Below are 16,741 nucleotides of genomic sequence, written 5' to 3' on the forward strand. Positions count from 1 at the left end.
GATCCTCTGTATGATCATTACTCAACTAAAGATTTTAATAGCAACCACACCCAACATGTCAGGGGCCACATTTGTCCTCAGATCTCTATTATAAATTATCTATAATATTATGATATCACTATAAACCTAACAGAAATCATATTAGTAATCACTGTACATGTACTAGAGAAAGTTCTCTAGTACATGTACAGTGATTACAATTGGGTTGCAAATTACATACATATAAGCTCTGACTACTACTGACAAGTCATCTCAAAGAGCATGACTTTGACATCACTGAACTGTACTTACTGAACTAAACTGCAAGTGACAAGACCTTCAATATGAGCCCACCCAACCACATGATCCTGTTACATAGTCTAGTGATGTTAACAATTGGTATGCGCTACTGTCTGCAGTCCAGTCAAATAATCAAACTACAGTGTTCGATTATAAAGAGATGTACATCAAATCAGAGCACCATTCATGTGTGTGTACTCATACATGATATGATCCATTTACAGACATTAGGTACAATACTACTCCAACGTATCCGTTTTCACCTAGTCTCAAATCGCCAACATCCTAGCTTCTGTGTGACTACATAAATAGGGCTAAGAGAGACAGTCATCACTTGAGCTTGGAAAACAACGTCTTGGCAACCTGTAAAATGTCGGCAAAACCACGTGGCATGACACGTGCGCAAAAGGCGTCAACATTTGGCTTACACAATGATCTACGCAGTGAACGAAATCGAATAACTCCTCCTCGCATGTCTCTTCAGTGCGTTTCCGACTCAGCACCCGCTCGTTACAAGTGTTCAATTTATCTCGTAGAGATGCGCATTTCTTCGTCTCTCGACACTTTTCCCTTATAATTTCTTGTGGATCTTCTATGTCTTCCTCTTCCTCTTCGTCCCCATCACCACCGGCGTCTTCCACAACCGAGTCATCTAAAGGGTCCTAAAGGAGACCCTGCTCTTATAGTCTACAAAAACATTAAATGACTAATATTATTACATCAGTAACGCTGCTTTCTTCCTCCTCGGTTACAGTTGTCATTTCTTCGCTGTCTGTCATGATGTTCATGCGTTGGACAACTGCAAACTCCCGGATAAACACAACTTCACGTGACTATGTGTGCACGTACACCCATTAGGTGTATGTACGTAAATTTACACAAATTTTCAAAACAATACTTCTTTAGTAAATTATCTAGCCATTAGTCTGCAGATTGAGAATGGACTCTTGTACCAATATGACTGCCAATAGACGGTGATGCAGGAGCTACATTCTTCTCTACAAGAAGTTTGCTCATGTCTTCAAAGTGTCTCTGCGTCACAGCATTCAAATCATCTAAAACTACAAACCCAAAGTCAGTAATTTAATTTGTCAATTAAAACAAAAATAAACCTCGCTACCACTCATACATTGACTAAAAAGTCGGTTATCAATGTTTCTCACTTTTTGAGTTGCACATGTGCCCTCCGGTATCCAGAACTTTCTGCAAAAAGTTGATCATAGCACCAGTCGCCAGTACACTTTCAGCTACTGGTAAAGTGTCATAATATGAAAGGTCAACAGCAAACGGATCTTTAGGAGCAGGTACTGTGCAAATGGCGACAAGCTCGGCGATGATGTCCCACACTCTGATGTCTAACACATAGACGATTTGCATCAAGACATCAGATGACAACAATCTCAACGTGGCACCTTGATCGTTCCACTTTGTCGTCGACTCCAGTTTGAGTGGATTGTCCTTCGCAGTCGTGTCCTCACCGCTGAGACGAACTAATCTCTCGTGATTTGAACGTACCTTAACATAATAACAACAAAATAAAAAATAGATGACTAACAATGTGATGTTAATATTAACAAAAATCAGTAGATCAACAAAGTAAACAAACACAAACAAATTCTATCACAATACGTCCATCACCTACCCACACATACGGACAGTTGTAAGTGCTATAGCCGGCAATAAGAAACATAGTTGTGTTATCGTCCTGTCACAGATATGTTGAATTGATGAGCTATAATAGCAGCGATATACCACTTACAGCACTATCGATCTCACGATCGCTGGGACTAGCAGGAGGCAGTCCAACATCAATAAACCCATACCCACTCAGCCTTAAACATAAAATAACAAACTTAGATTTCATGTTAAACTATATACATGACTACAAAACTCTATCACAAGTTTGGTGTATATCATGTAGTACATGATGCAGCACACAATACATTTGTATACGACTGTCTAATTTCCAAATTTGTATCAGACCTAAATTATTTGTATTAGAATAGTACTGCTATGTGGATGTGTACATTAGTGTAACCTTGCATGTGTGTGTGTCCGTGTGTGTGTGTGTGTGTGTGTGTGTGTGTGTGTGTGTGTCCGTGTGTGTGTGTGTGTGTGTGTGTGTGTGTGTGTGTGTGTGCAAAGGTGTACGAGTTTCCTAAACCTCAGCCAATTTCCAACCAACATATTTCGATTGAATTATTAATTAATGTACGACGAATGAGATTGCCACATGTTTCATGGCCACATTCAAAATACTTGAACTGCTCCAAATACAAAATCAGCCTATTTAGAGTAGTCTAGCAACCACTTCCAGTAAAACGAAATCATTTTCAAACACTAACACTAAAACCCTACTACTGCCACATCTGTCTTCCATTTTCAACCAGAACTAACTGGTACCCAGAAAATCTGAGCATACTGTAAAAATATGATTTATAAGACTTTGTACACCAACTACAACATAATGCTGTTTCTGCTCTATTTGAGATACTTTTTGTATTCAAGCAGTGCTGCTATATTAAGACACAACAATGTAAAATGATTGAACCAACAGAATTACGTACTAGACATCCACAAACTCAGATATCAGGAATAATACAAAAGTCAACAAACAAGATAGACCCTCTCTATTGTTGAATTCTCTAGTTGCTGCTGCACATGCACGATCATAGCCTTGCACCCAGACTCACGTGAGCTTGGCAGTCGTAAGGTTGAAAGTGTCATACGAGAACCAGACACTGCCAAGCTCACGTGAGTCTGGGGATGAGGCTATACAATCAAATCTTGTACCACATTGGCATACCAAATCTCAAACGAGTGTATGCAATAACAAACAAAGTATTTCACAGTACTAAAGTGGCATATGCACACTTGGCTGTGTTGTCAGACAGTCCCCTAGTCAGCTGCATCTGATAGAAAGCGATCAGTACTGTTGTAGACTGTCATTTACATACCTTCTCTGTGTCCTCTGAGATATCATAAAAGACTGTCTACAAACAAGAGTTCAAATTTCTTACATTAGTAACCTGCACCGACTGTTACTGCTTACTGATTCCTGGGTAAATCAATTCCATGCATTTCGAAGCTGCCACTGAGAGATGCTGATGTTGATCTTGACATTCGCTGTAGATACGGGTAATTCAATATTGCGGTTGACTGTGCGACAAGATTTGGTGCTGTACCTGAGGCTCGTTGATGACTTTACAAATCATTTCTTCTCGACCTCTCATATAAACTGCAAAGTACTTAAAACCCTAAACAAAATTCAATAAATATATGACTGCTTGTCAGTCTGATTCTTGATTATTATGCTGAAACTAATCAACTGTTCCTCTATCAAAGTTCTATCGTCCCGTCAAATTTCTTCAAAATCCATACACACATTTTTAGTAATCCTGTCAACAAACAAACGAACGCCAATTAAAGCATAACCTATGGTGAAGGTAATATCACTCTCTGAATCAGTCAGACTGTCCTATGTGTTTCATGGTTGTGAAGTGTAGCTAGCAACTGAGCACTTCAGTTCTAATTCAATTTTTTATTCTATAATTATCACACTGTGGGTAGTCAAGTGTAGAACCAACATCTAGACCTAGCATGTTTAGTACACACAACTTGTCTGTCTCCTACATCCTCAATCAAAAAATCTAATGAGCCGAACACTATCTATGTAAATATAAAACACACTAAAAACGTTCACTGCAAAATTAACGAAATTCAATATTTAAAATTTCATTGTTAATTAATCAAGTAAAAGCGCGTCGATTTTCCACATTTCAATTTGTGGCCTACCTTCACGCACCCAGCCTTGCGCATTTCAAGAAGAAAAGCGTGCAGTCTCTTCTTCTCCTAGAAACAAAGAGACACACCGTTTTCACACAAATGCATCGAGCAGCATACGTATTAGAATTCGCCACCATCTTTCTTCAACATCCCGTATAGGCTGCTAAAGCCCGTATCACAATGTCGGCCACGTTGAAACCGTACCTGAGTGCAGTGCGAGCAACCCTAGAGGCCGCAATGTGCCTCGAAAACTTCAATTCTCAGATTGTGGAGCGTCACAACAAGCCTGAAGTAGAGATTCGCAGCAACAAGGAGGTGCTTCTGTCTCCTGTCGTGGTCAGCCGAAACGAGAAGGAGCGCGTTCTTATTGAAGGCTCTGTCAACTCTCTACGAATCAGTATCGGTATCAAACAGGCCGACGAAATCGAGAAGATTCTCTGTCACAAGTTTATGCGTTTCATGATGATGAGAGCTGAGAATTTCGTCGTGTTGAGACGCAAAGCGGTAGAAGGGTACGACATCAGCTTCCTCGTCACCAACTTTCACACCGAGCAGATGTTCAAGCACAAGCTGGTCGATTTCATAATTCAGTTTATGGAAGATATAGACAAGGAGATCAGCGAAATGAAGTTGGCTGTCAATGCGAGGGCTCGCATCTGTGCTGAGGAATTTCTCAAGAAATTCTGATTTTTCTTTGGAATGTTGGTGTTGTCCACGTGGTCTGACACGTGTCGGTCATGGGCATGAGTATGGTGTTGTAGACGGAAACTTTTCTCTTTTTTAGTATGTTGATGTCTGGATTAAATTTGGGTAGTAGTATAGTGGGTACTGTAAGTGTCTCTTAATTAATGAATGCTATGAATTCAATTGACTCCTGGAGGCGTTGTCATTGTATGCCATCATAATATGCACTCTAAATAAGACATTAGAAAATCAAGCAAAGTAATGAATGTGTGGCATCTTACCATTCCTTACTACGACCTGCCTAATGGCTTTACTGAGTTACAAATACGTCCATACAATGAAATCCTAATTTATTGTTATGTACAGTTTGTAATAAACATATATTATTTGCTAATTAGTTACATGTCACGTGATGCATAGCAAAGAGCCTGTGACATCACACTTCGTTGTGTTGTCACGTTTGTGGGCGGTGTCACAGTTCTCTGGCTCCGCCCTAATAATGAATCAAAGACGTCCTGCAAGATTGACCTGCGTTACTCTCGATCCCGGTCCTCCGTTGGATAATGAAGGAATCAGGCTACTGCACGGAGATCGCAGAATTCCAATCAAGCAACCGAGCGAGCAATTTCTGCGAAGCCCGAGTCCATCATTGCGTTGTTTTGAAAACGTGGATGAAGACAACCAAGAGAGAGCGTTTTTGACTCGTGTTACCGTCTTAAGCAGGTGCCAGAAATCTCAAAACATTACTCAAATGCTTGTTGTCTACCAAACTTACGTGTTTTAACTAAAAATGCTACAAGTTGAAACCTGCTGCAGTCATAATTTCTCTGCAGTTCTAAACGCACGGTCTGCATGGTTTGATATAACACACACACACACACACACACACACACACACACACACACACACACACACACACACACACACACACACACACACACACACACACACACACACACACACACACACACACACACACACACACACACACACACACACACCTGTTTCAAAATGCTAAGTAATTTTCAACAATTGCATACAATTAGATAATTACACTAAGCATGTTTGTCTCTGTACTTTGCATTGACATAGTATGTACATGTATGTGTGTTTGTGGTGATCTCTGCATGGTTTATAAACATTTATGCCAGTAAATACAACTGTTGTTACAGACCGCAGTCTGCTCCAGTAAAGTTAGGCTGTGACGCTTGTGCTAAAAAATTATACCTCCAACAGCAAGGTAAGTAGATAGCCATTGTCTCTTTAAGTACATGTAAACTGTATGTTAAAAATTCTTTCTAACAATTCTACTTCAGATTGTGAGTTGACTTCACTACGACTCTCCTATAACTCAAGGTACTACCAAATTCGATCAATAAAGACAACCTAGGTAATTTGTACCTGCACATACCTGATATTGATTCTGTAAACTAGAAGACTAAACAAAAGAGAATCTCCTCCAGCTCATTCAAAGCAAGCTTTTCTCACTGGAGCTATGTATAACAGGTAAGTGCAGACTGTGCTACTCAATTAAATACACACACACACACACACACACACACACACACACACACACACACACACACACACACACACACACACACACACACACACACACACACACACACACACACACACACCACTGTAAATGCCAACACTATCTCAAACACAAGTGACTGCTCATTCTAATGTAGTACTTCATTTTGAGAATTACGCTTACACTTCGAACCTTTGATCAATTTATCTAAAACACGTTTCTCTCTTTACAGCAGGAAGTGGTTAGATGCAGATTGTATGGACAAGCTATGGCCACCCCAGAAACATGTGACCAGAGACAAGCACAAGAAACTCCAACTACCAAGTCTAGAACACAGTGCAGAGCACCTCTCCACAAACACACAAACACCTAATCAAACTTTGTCGGAAAATCAGCACAGCAATGTATCATATCTCTACGGTAAAAGACAACCGAAATGCTTTGTAAAAGGCTCAAAAGTAGCCTTAACAGCAAGACCTCCAAGTGCTACATTTTCTCATCCAACCCAATCGGATCCTCAACATACAGTAACACTAAACAGGCATGAGCGAATCAGATCTGCCCCTGGTCGAATTGTCAGGTTCAAATCTAAGAAATGTCACACATACAACCTTCAATTGTTAGAGGACAATGACTACACTGATGTTACTGAAGCAGCTAGACAATCTTCAGCCGAGAATTTGGTAACTACCGAGTTTAAGTTTGAGTCAGCAAAAGCAGAAATAATTCCTGATGCTACACAAGATGACGACAATTATATGAAAGTGGAGATAACGAATGTCAGTGATTTTTGAACAGTAAATAGTTTTCTATTACTCGAGTATATCAGGTTGTTACGCACGTTCCATGACACTACACACGCTCATTATGCAGAATACTTGCCTTGCTCAATCATCAGTAGCAATAATTATTGAACTCTTAGTGTACAGTAGCCATACTGTAATACTGCAATGTCAGTCTTTTCATGTTTTGTATCAGATGCATTACATTTCTCTGAAAATCTAATTGTAGGAACTCCAGAATGAGTGTAATTTGTGATAAGATCAACTTTGCCAACATACTAAATCTCTCACAATTGTCAAGTTTAGCATATATTAATTTAAATGATTCTGTATGTGTATGTGCCACCATAATCTGATCCTATACACTGAACACTCTTGCCACCAAGAATGCAAGGTAACTACACTTCCAGTCGAGAATGCAAGGTAACCATACCTCTAACAGAGAACGCAAGTTTCAATTAACTTTATTACCTTAAAACATTATTAACTAAATTTCAAGCCTGAGAGCCTAAATTGATCTTGTACCAATTGCAGATTACATAATATAATGTGAGCTATAATTTCTCAGAAAACACTGTACATCTCCATGTTTAATGTTTGTCGAAGAGTTTTCATTGGTTGCTCATACACGAGCTATACAACTGCTCCCAATATTCCAGTGTCACTTATGGTAACTAATAGCTGTACCACTGCATAACTCCCATCTAATATATTCCTATATGATGTCCTGATCTTGCAAAGCTGATGAGTAGTACGTACATCCTTGTACTAGAAAAATATTTCATATAAATTCTAAACATCCATGCAATTGTGCTATCAATGAATCCATACACTGTCCTCGACCATTTCAAATAAGCCAGCATGAACACCGTTTCTTTTTGCCAAATCCAATGGAGTCTCACCAGCACAATTGACGACATGAGGTTTAATCTCCCTATGCATCAACAACAACACTATCGTTGGACCGCCATCTCTCATAGATGCAGCCAAATGCAACGGCGTCTGCCCCCCTTTTGTCTGTGCATTAACATCTCCACCATTCTGAAGAAGCAAAGATGCAGCCTCGGTCTGATTCCATCGACAAGCACAGTGCAATGGATGCCAACCATCGTTGGTTTCTGCTGTAACATCAGCTCCAGCAGCCATTAACCTCTTCATCGCCTCAATATGACCATTGTAAGTAGCTCTATGCAATGGTGTGTATCCATCTTGATCTTTATAATTCAAAATCTCGGCATCGACAGACCTAAGAATCGTGTCGACTACTTGTACATCTCCAACCTGAGCGGCTCTAATCAGTGAATCACCCACATCCGTCTCCAAATATTCACTACATTCTGTTGTCTCTGATTCACAGTCATCCCAGTCAACAACAGCCATAGAGCTCCACATATCCGGATCTGGCTTCTGGAATCGTTTTCGTTTCTTCTTTTTCTTTCCAGTCAGATCTTTGCTTGCCGCACTCGCCCCGGAGGCTTTGCTGGCGCCTGATGCGCCGGAGGTTCGACTGACCGTCGACGCAGCCGACATGTCTGAGTCAGTACTGCGAGCATCACTGAGGTCGGCAACTCCTGCGTCACTTCCAGCTTCGCTTAAAGCAGCAGCCGCCATAACGTAAACGGAAACGACCGTAACGTGTTATTGATCAATCGGCGACGGTGCTGTTTGGGTGATGTCGAACGCGCATGCTCAGACTGAGAGCGTAGGCGAGGTCGTCGGGTGTGACAAGATGAGCGTGACGGGCGAGGATGAGGCATTACCTGTTGAGGGTTCAGTGAAAATTTGCTGTTGTAAGTCATCAAATGGTAGGTTTATAGGACAATGTCTGTCTGCAGACCATTCAGTGAGTCCTCTAGCTACCGACCTGGTCTAGATTTTGCACACTCGTAGTCGTACAGTACCTACGGTTCGGCTGTTGTAAACGTATTCTAGAGAAAGAGGGTCCCACTGTACCTTGCACGCAGTTTTGACAAAACCGGATGTGTCACAGGATATCTGCTAGGTAGCTAAGAACTTGCGAGATTCTCGCGTGTTCTCATTTACCCATCTTCAGCTGTTTCGTCACAAGAATCCGTGCACCTTTCGGCCATTCCACTTTCCACTAATCATTGGGTGGGCGCGCATTATTGCAACATGTACATTCAACAGCGGATACAGGCTAAACCGATTACAGGAGTAAAGGCACAATTAGCAAAGCGCGCGCGCATGTGTTCATTTCGCGTGTTGTAAATTATGAAAGACGTGTGCAAGCGTTAAACTCGTAGCTAGTCCTCCTCCTCCCGAGCGGCACGTGCTACAGCACGTGGAGCGCTACTCACCGGAAGTTAGCCCTTTGTCGGAAAGATATTAGCGTTCTTTGCATATTTTCTAGTCTGAAGAGACATGGTTTTCCACATGATCGGTTGTGAAGAATTTGGATCAAGCGGTGTTGTAACACGTATGCTTCAGCGTGTACGAGCACTGAACCCTCCAGCTAGCTGCACTTGCCATCAACGGAAAAGTTGCGTTGTTATCACACTTCTTCACTACACTCTGGTATTGCCCACTCGTATGTAGTAATTTGTCCTCGATCTCAGACTCTCTAGCACACGCTAGATAGAGATTTGTTATTTCTTGGAGGCGGGGCAGATAGTTGAGCGTTGCACACTCGAAACGACGGTTCGTATTTCTACTAAACTAACATAGACTTGAACCAAGGTGTACTTACACTGAAACTCCTAGCTCCGCCCGAGAAGGGTGGAGCGACTTTTGTAGTGCAATAGTTGCCTGAGATTCGGTTGGAGCGGCGTCTGCTAAAAAGCATTCCCGCATGAACGACACACCCCAGCTGCCGTGCAACCGCGATCTGCGGTTGCCACCTAACACATGATTACTAAAATTAATTAGGTGTTCACGTGCCACATTCGTGGAGCTTCTTTTGGGAAGAACGAGGGGTTTGGGTAATAACAGACATAGGAGCTTCCCGACCCGCACCATGACTGCAACAACTAGTGAAAGGAACGTAATGTCCTCCTTTTGGGCAGAACACTCTGCAGAAGGCTCAATTGAAGAAATGTTTCTCGACTCCAAAGGGAGGGAGATTGCAGAGCTAGAGCAGCCAGAAATATTGAGCATGTTACCAAATTTCGAGGGCAAACGTGTCTTGGAACTTGGAGCTGGAATTGGCCGGCACACGAAAAACATTGCTGAAAGGGCAAGCCACGTGACTGCAGTGGACTTCATGGAAAACTTCATACAAAAGAACAAGGAGGCAAACGGAAAGCATCCCCATGTCGAATTTCTTTGTGCTGATGTAACCCATCTGGAAAGACAGCCTGCCAGCTATGACATCATCTTTTCCAACTGGTTGCTTATGTATCTTGGAGATGATGAGGTACAGAAGCTGCTCAACAAGATGCTAATGTGAGTCACAGTGGTTTGGGTGACAGGTAGTGTAGATGTATTCTTTCTTGATTTGAAGGTGGCTGGTGGATGATGGACAGTTGTTTTTCCACGAGTCATGCTTTGGACAGTCAGGAGACAAGTCGAGGACATCTAATCCAACATTCTACAGATCACCAATGGCAAGATACGCATGCTTTTTGTATTAGATTTGTGTTTTCCCGGAGATGTGTGTAAAAATTTGTTCTGGGTAATTAATAATGATGTATTTTGTAGGTACAGACTTGTAGATTCTGTAATTGTGATATAGAGGGTGACCTGTTGTCCAAGCCAAAGCTAATTCTGAGAACAATAAGTCTTTGATAGATTCTTGACAATGGGGAGGGGACTCACTGCAAGATCCAGTAGTCTACACAGTTTTCTTTATTGAATTATTTGAGGTGTGTGTGTGTGTGTGTGTGTGTGTGTGTGTGTGTGTGTGTGTGTGTGTGTGTGTGTGTGTGTGTGTGTGTGTGTGAATGAATGAGATGTGTGTGTGTGTGTGTGTGTGTGTGTGTGTGTGTGTGTGTGTGTGTGTGTGTGAATGAATGAGATGTGTGTGTGTGTGTGTGTGTGTGTGATCAGAACCAGATATCAAAGTGACACTGAAGCATTTAGCTGTTCATTTAGCACTAACAATGTGTCAAAGGATTTCCAATTAGTTCATTGTCTGCCGATAGATCATGAACACTTCCTTTCAATTCACTGTGCTTTTGACACTACCCCTTTACCAAAAGTAATCCAGTGTTTTGATGTGTAATATTAATTCATGTACTGTATGTGTAGACCTATAGTAAAACAAAGTTTAGTAACAATACTTTCTTTATATATGAAGCTGTAAATTGTGGTCAAATTTGATTGGAGCAAGGCCACTACATATGACTTGTGGTACTATGTACTGTAAATCCACAAATTTTCGTATGCATCATATTTTCGTACGGGCTCTAACCGACAATTTTAGCGCACGCTAGTATACAGTAACTGTTTCATTCTGTACATGCATCGTGATTCATGAGTTCTAAGCTAAAGAAAAGTGGTATCCATGCTGGGCTCATGACAAAAGATCAAAAAGAACTACCACTACCAAGGAGATAGCGAGCCGCATCCGGGATCCAACAAGAGGACATCACAGCTAGTTGTGTAGAGAAAGCGCTGGATTGAGATCACTTGGCAGCCAAGCGCAGAAAGAGAGGACAAAATTGCATCTACGACTGCAAGACTAGGCTGACCATTGCCCAAGTCACTGAAGAATGTCAACTTTACGAGGGCACACGCTCGAGCTCATCTGCAAGAATTGTTGAATCACAGAATCACAAAAGTCAACAGTTCAGTCAATCCGCAATGCGTATCAAAACAGTTACTAGTATCGGACCGATGGCCTGAAGTAACGGTACAACCAAAAATTTAGCAGAAAAAGGTCACGGCAGCTAGACGCCTTCTTCTTGGACCAGCATTGGACAAAAAAATGATGACTTATATTACTTGCATGCCTCGCAAGACAGCAGCTGCATCGTCAACCGAAGCGTAGTGTTGGGGTGCGTATTAGGACTAATTCGAAAGAACAAACTGTCACTGCTACAAGAACATCAAGTGTCTGTTGATGCCATGCTAGATGTCTGTCAGAGTACTTTCAGAAACAGTTTGAGTTGAGTGACATCATAACGTTGCAAACTGGACACGCTATACGTAGGAGTTTCATTTTAGTCATTTTTGTTGTAAAACCAGTATTGCTCAGTTGGATCTTGTGTTGTGGTACTGTACATCATTAACATCAATATAGTGGCAATTTGTAATAACAGTTTGTCATCCAAGAAAAATTTTAGTATGCATTTTAATTTAGTGCATTTAGGAGTCGTACGAGCAATACGAAAATAAAATGTATATGAAAATTTGTGGATTTACAGTATATGGGAAAATGATTTTCACTTAGGCATATCAATACATGTTAACATGTGAGTCAGTGCTGTTTCCATAGCAATAATCAGAGTGACATCATATGACCTATACCATGTACATATTGAAAAGCAAATAATTTTTCAGGTTGAACAATTTCTAGCAACTGTGGAAAACCGTTATGCCAATGTAATGGTCACATGTTTGGCAATACTGAATTTGTTAACCCTAGTTCGGGGTTTACCATGTAACGATCCCAACTACACGCCTTTGCTGATATCTAGCTGTGTCGTCTGTAGACTATAGTATCTCTCATACACGTGATCTACTCTGCCATACATGCAGTTTGCGTACATAGAAAAGTCATCTGTTTGAAATTAATTTTCTTATGCAGGTTTATGGTGCTCTCTTGGATGCAGCCCATAATGTTACACCAGACGGAAGCATCTCCTCCTTTGAGTTGATGTGGGGCAGGAGCTTGCAGGCGTACATTCAACTGAAATCTAATCCCAACCAGCTTTGTTGGCTGTATAAGAAAGTAACCAAACCAGGAGTTGCCAATGGACATCCAGGAGAGCATCCCAGCTTCCAACAGTTTCTCGATAAGCAGCAATATTCCCTCAATGGGATCCTTCGATATGAAAGAATATTTGGCAAGGAGTTTATCAGCACTGGAGGATTGCAGACAACGAAGGTAGTAGAAAAAGAAATACACTTCATCTGTCAGAAAATGCTCAATGTGATATCAGATATGGTCTCTCATTTATTGCTATAATAGCATTGGGTAATCAATCGACCAAAAGACAGTGTAACTATTAGTATACATTTCCTGCTGGACTCTGTTGGTATAGAAGATATAGTTCCTTAATGATCAGAGTTTAGCAGGAAATGTATGCATGCAACTGTCTTTATATAAACAGAGTCTGGCAGGAAGTGTATGATTTGCACTGTCTTCTGTGTGAGGTGATGGCTTGTAACTTGTGTTGTAGGAATTTGTGCCTTCTCTCAACTTGAAAGTGGGAGAGAAGGTAATCGATGTTGGCTGTGGGATAGGTGGCAGTGCTTTCTACATGGCAGAGGTTAGTTAAATTGTAACATTTATTTCTAATTTATCTGCTTTCCATACACAAGCATTGTTTCGCTCCTATACATTTGCAATCTCTTTATATTTTGTTAATAAAGTTTACCAGCTGGTAGAGAAAACCCCATAACAGTTACACGACTGGTTGTTGTTAATCAAATTGCTGGGGTGAATTGAGCAAAAAGAACAGAGGAAGTATGAGTGAATGTTTGGCAATTGTTATTATCACAAACATGGCATGTAGAATTATAAATTGTTGTCGTGGTATTCACTATTGGTAGTAATAAAATTGAGTTATTCATAGTTGTTTCTTACGTTAATTGTTCCTCTGTCAAAGGCACGTTTGGCTTGTTTGTTCCAAACGTGTAAAACCAGGAGGTACATGATCTAGTGCTTCTGCTTTGCTTACATATTGTTTTCCATCTCTGTGTTTGCACACAAGGGCACGACAGCAATGTAATTGTTTCTGTTATAGAACTTTGGTGTACAAGTACTCGGTGTTGACTTATCAGCTAACATGATCTCCATTGCCCAAGAGAGGACACTACAATATCAACAGTTGTTTGACAAAGTATGTATCGATATTGCTGTTTTGTGTGTCTCATGATGTACTGAAGTAACCTCCTATGAAACCCGTGTGTTCTTGATTAATCAGTTCACTCGCAATCCCGGGAGGTAGATTGGTCTTGTTTGGTAGTAGTGTTGCACTGAATTTAGCAGCTGCAGTAGTTTTGACAGCTGAGTTGATGTGCACTACTAACAACCATTACTTGGTATGCCACTAAAGTTACATGAAAATACAGGCTACAGCAAAGTTTAGAAGTCACGTGACATACAAAAATGGGTTTATTGTATTTCTATACACTAGGCAATAGGAGAGATGACAATTAATAGAAATTTGATGTCATTTGCAGAGAAAAGTTGCATTTTTACATCAGGTCATGAACACTAACTTTTCAGTAAAACAGGAGAATAGTGACTTACCAGTTGTTCATCTAGCACATACAGTAAACCTGCAGTACACTATCATTACATAACCAGTCAAAATCAAATCTTTGCCTCTTGATATACACAAACGAATTCTTTCAATCATGTTATATGAATAGTTCTCAGGTGGCATATTCTACATTTCAAAAAGAGCAAAGCATGATGTCATTGTAGTAAGATTTCAGTCACTGCCCACTGTATCTCTCTTTTAGGTACAGTTTGAAATCTGTGATGTGACAGTGAGAGAATTCTTACCAGAGACGTTTGATGTCGTGTACACTAGAGACACCTTGTTGCATATTGCAGATAAGCCAACTCTCTTCAAGAAGTTTTTGGTATTGACTAATAACAATTGATCTGTCATTGTATGAGACTTGATGTGCGATTTTCTGTGTCAGTCATGGTTGAAGCCAGGTGGACGATTACTCATCACCGACTACTGCTGTGGAACTGATCCCTGGACACCGGACTTTGCAGAATATGTTAAGCACCGTGGGTATCACCTCCTGGATGTCCGGTCATATGGAAAGGTAAGTTGTGATCCTTATTAACACAGTGACACATGCCATGCCTTCATTCAACCATCACCTTTGTGACAGAGGGTCTATTTATTAAACCTTCACTCTAGAGCAATGTGGTAGGCAATTTGTCTCCCAATAATCGTAGAGGAGAAAGCAGAGAGCAGTAATAACCGCAAATAGGAAATTCGTATTTGTGTGAGAGTTGGTCATGTAACTGTGTGCCAACACAGCCAGCAGCTACACAGCACATCCAATAGTTCAAGCACAGGTCATAGCAATTTCTATTTGCTTTATTGACACTTAATTTGAGGACAAAAGTACCCTATTAGCACACTTTGTATCGCACATTGAGTTTCCTAATTAGTTATATCAACCTCTCTCTTTGCTGTAACTATTCTGCATTTCTTTCACCATCCATGCCTAGTTATTAGTTATCATCAAAGCAATTAACAAAGAATTACCAAGTCTCAATCAACATTTTGAACCTATGTACTGTATTGTGACAAGACTATGCGAAGGAAATCATCTGTTTCTACTTGTAGATTATTGAAGAAGCTGGGTTCACTAAGGTTGTTGCTGAAGATAAAACGTCTATGTTTGTGTCAGTTCTCACCGAGGAATTGACCAAATTCAGAAAGGAAAAAGATTCATTTATCAAAGTACTCGTCTACTCACCTAGATTAATAAAAACTGTATAAATCATTTATTATGACACAATAGGAATTCACTGCTGAGGATTATGATGCTATTGTCAGTGGTTGGGCAGCCAAGCTGGAGAGATGTCAAGTTGGTCAGCAGAAGTGGGGCCTGTTTTTAGCTACAAAGTCATAAACTATCAAGATACTGATGTTTACTCTGCACTGTTCACATACCTTGAGTTGTTACCTTTGCTACTGATGTCAGATGGAACGGTTGTGGTTGGGATCTATTTTTATTCGGTACCAGGTTTGTTTTGTTGAGTCTGCCACTCAGACTCTGTGTAACTTAAACATGGCTACTCCATATGGAAGCAGTAAGCGTCTAGTCATTTCTATCAAGAGATCGTTTGTTTGCTACTGACTCACTTGGATCTAAGAAGGTATGCCTACCCGTTTGCTGTCTAAGTAGGTCACTGTCAGTGACACTTCTAATGGGTAATGAACATTGCAGGTGTAAGGCACAGGCAGTTCTTTATTATCTTATTGCATAATATCATTATGATGATGGGTAAGGTCTGGCTACGTGTGGCTAGTCTTCCTCAGCTACCACAATGATGTTACCAGTACAATGACAAAGATTTCTGATATAATCAAATGCCTACAGCTCTTCATGACATATGTGTCAGACATTTCCTATTGTTAATTGAGGTAGTCTGATTTCAACTCCCTATATACATATTGTATTCTGCCGAGAAAGTTCATTGGTACTCTATGGGTAAGCCCTTTACAGAGTTTAACCAGATCATTGTGGCCACTGTAGTTAATTACAAGGCAGTTGCCTTCTAATGCTGAGGGTACTCAGCAACATGAGATACGGTACAAAGTTGGTGATCGTGGAAACACAAGAACATGTGATACTAGCAGTGTACTTTCATAGTCTATCCACTGCTGTTTTTGAAAAAAAATACGCACTGAACTTAAAGCCCAGTGCATTAGCCCCGAATTGCCAGACAGAGAGCCTGGTCAAGTTCTCTGTCTAGTTACTCGAGGCTACATGTACAGTACACTACAACATACTATGTAGTATATCCACTAATGTATGGCATGAAAGTATCATATCAAGCACAAAGAAC

At 40.7% G+C, this 16,741-nt stretch overlaps 6 protein-coding genes across 7 annotated transcripts; 3 read left to right on the plus strand and 3 right to left on the minus strand.

Moving 5' to 3' along the window:
- Window positions 1-424: 424 nt before the first annotated feature.
- LOC134196337 (cytochrome b-c1 complex subunit 6, mitochondrial-like) lies at window positions 425-1,125 on the minus strand. Its single transcript, XM_062665438.1, has 3 exons — window positions 999-1,125; window positions 708-941; window positions 425-642 (listed from the first exon to the last, which is right to left on the minus strand). The coding sequence occupies exons 1-3, from the start codon at window positions 1,065-1,067 to the stop codon at window positions 610-612; spliced, it is 336 nt and encodes a 111-aa protein (XP_062521422.1). The 5' UTR covers window positions 1,068-1,125; the 3' UTR covers window positions 425-609.
- LOC134196335 (uncharacterized) lies at window positions 1,082-4,228 on the minus strand. 2 transcript variants are annotated; one of them, XM_062665435.1, is made up of 10 exons: window positions 4,200-4,228; window positions 4,075-4,131; window positions 3,465-3,536; window positions 3,332-3,405; window positions 3,237-3,272; window positions 2,039-2,111; window positions 1,922-1,984; window positions 1,692-1,794; window positions 1,443-1,634; window positions 1,082-1,340 (listed from the first exon to the last, which is right to left on the minus strand). In XM_062665435.1, exons 1-10 carry the CDS (start codon window positions 4,200-4,202, stop codon window positions 1,201-1,203), a joined length of 813 nt encoding a protein of 270 aa, XP_062521419.1. In that variant the 5' UTR covers window positions 4,203-4,228; the 3' UTR covers window positions 1,082-1,200. The 2 variants fall into 2 exon arrangements, with proteins under 2 accessions (XP_062521419.1, XP_062521420.1); XM_062665436.1 differs by lacking the exon at window positions 4,200-4,228 and adding an exon at window positions 4,183-4,199.
- Window positions 4,211-4,932, plus strand: LOC134196336 (actin-related protein 2/3 complex subunit 4). Its single transcript, XM_062665437.1, has one exon. The coding sequence runs from the start codon at window positions 4,246-4,248 to the stop codon at window positions 4,750-4,752; it is 507 nt and encodes a 168-aa protein (XP_062521421.1). The 5' UTR covers window positions 4,211-4,245; the 3' UTR covers window positions 4,753-4,932.
- Window positions 4,933-5,236: 304 nt separating this feature from the next.
- Window positions 5,237-7,336, plus strand: LOC134196592 (uncharacterized). The gene is made up of 5 exons (XM_062665769.1): window positions 5,237-5,472; window positions 5,922-5,989; window positions 6,066-6,105; window positions 6,184-6,255; window positions 6,519-7,336. The coding sequence occupies exons 1-5, from the start codon at window positions 5,249-5,251 to the stop codon at window positions 7,078-7,080; spliced, it is 966 nt and encodes a 321-aa protein (XP_062521753.1). The 5' UTR covers window positions 5,237-5,248; the 3' UTR covers window positions 7,081-7,336.
- Window positions 7,337-7,522: 186 nt separating this feature from the next.
- Window positions 7,523-8,735, minus strand: LOC134196184 (ankyrin repeat domain-containing protein 49-like). Its single transcript, XM_062665257.1, has 2 exons — window positions 7,900-8,735; window positions 7,523-7,836 (listed from the first exon to the last, which is right to left on the minus strand). Exons 1-2 carry the CDS (start codon window positions 8,677-8,679, stop codon window positions 7,702-7,704), a joined length of 915 nt encoding a protein of 304 aa, XP_062521241.1. The 5' UTR covers window positions 8,680-8,735; the 3' UTR covers window positions 7,523-7,701.
- Window positions 8,726-15,979, plus strand: LOC134196183 (uncharacterized). Its single transcript, XM_062665256.1, has 10 exons — window positions 8,726-8,873; window positions 10,092-10,470; window positions 10,529-10,631; window positions 12,776-13,075; window positions 13,371-13,460; window positions 13,938-14,033; window positions 14,662-14,784; window positions 14,848-14,979; window positions 15,513-15,629; window positions 15,691-15,979. Exons 1-10 carry the CDS (start codon window positions 8,741-8,743, stop codon window positions 15,799-15,801), a joined length of 1,584 nt encoding a protein of 527 aa, XP_062521240.1. The 5' UTR covers window positions 8,726-8,740; the 3' UTR covers window positions 15,802-15,979.
- Window positions 15,980-16,741: the final 762 nt, after the last annotated feature.

The sequence above is a fragment of the Corticium candelabrum genome, chromosome 21, assembly GCF_963422355.1.
Source record: "Corticium candelabrum chromosome 21, ooCorCand1.1, whole genome shotgun sequence".
Lineage (NCBI taxonomy): Eukaryota > Metazoa > Porifera > Homoscleromorpha > Homosclerophorida > Plakinidae > Corticium > Corticium candelabrum.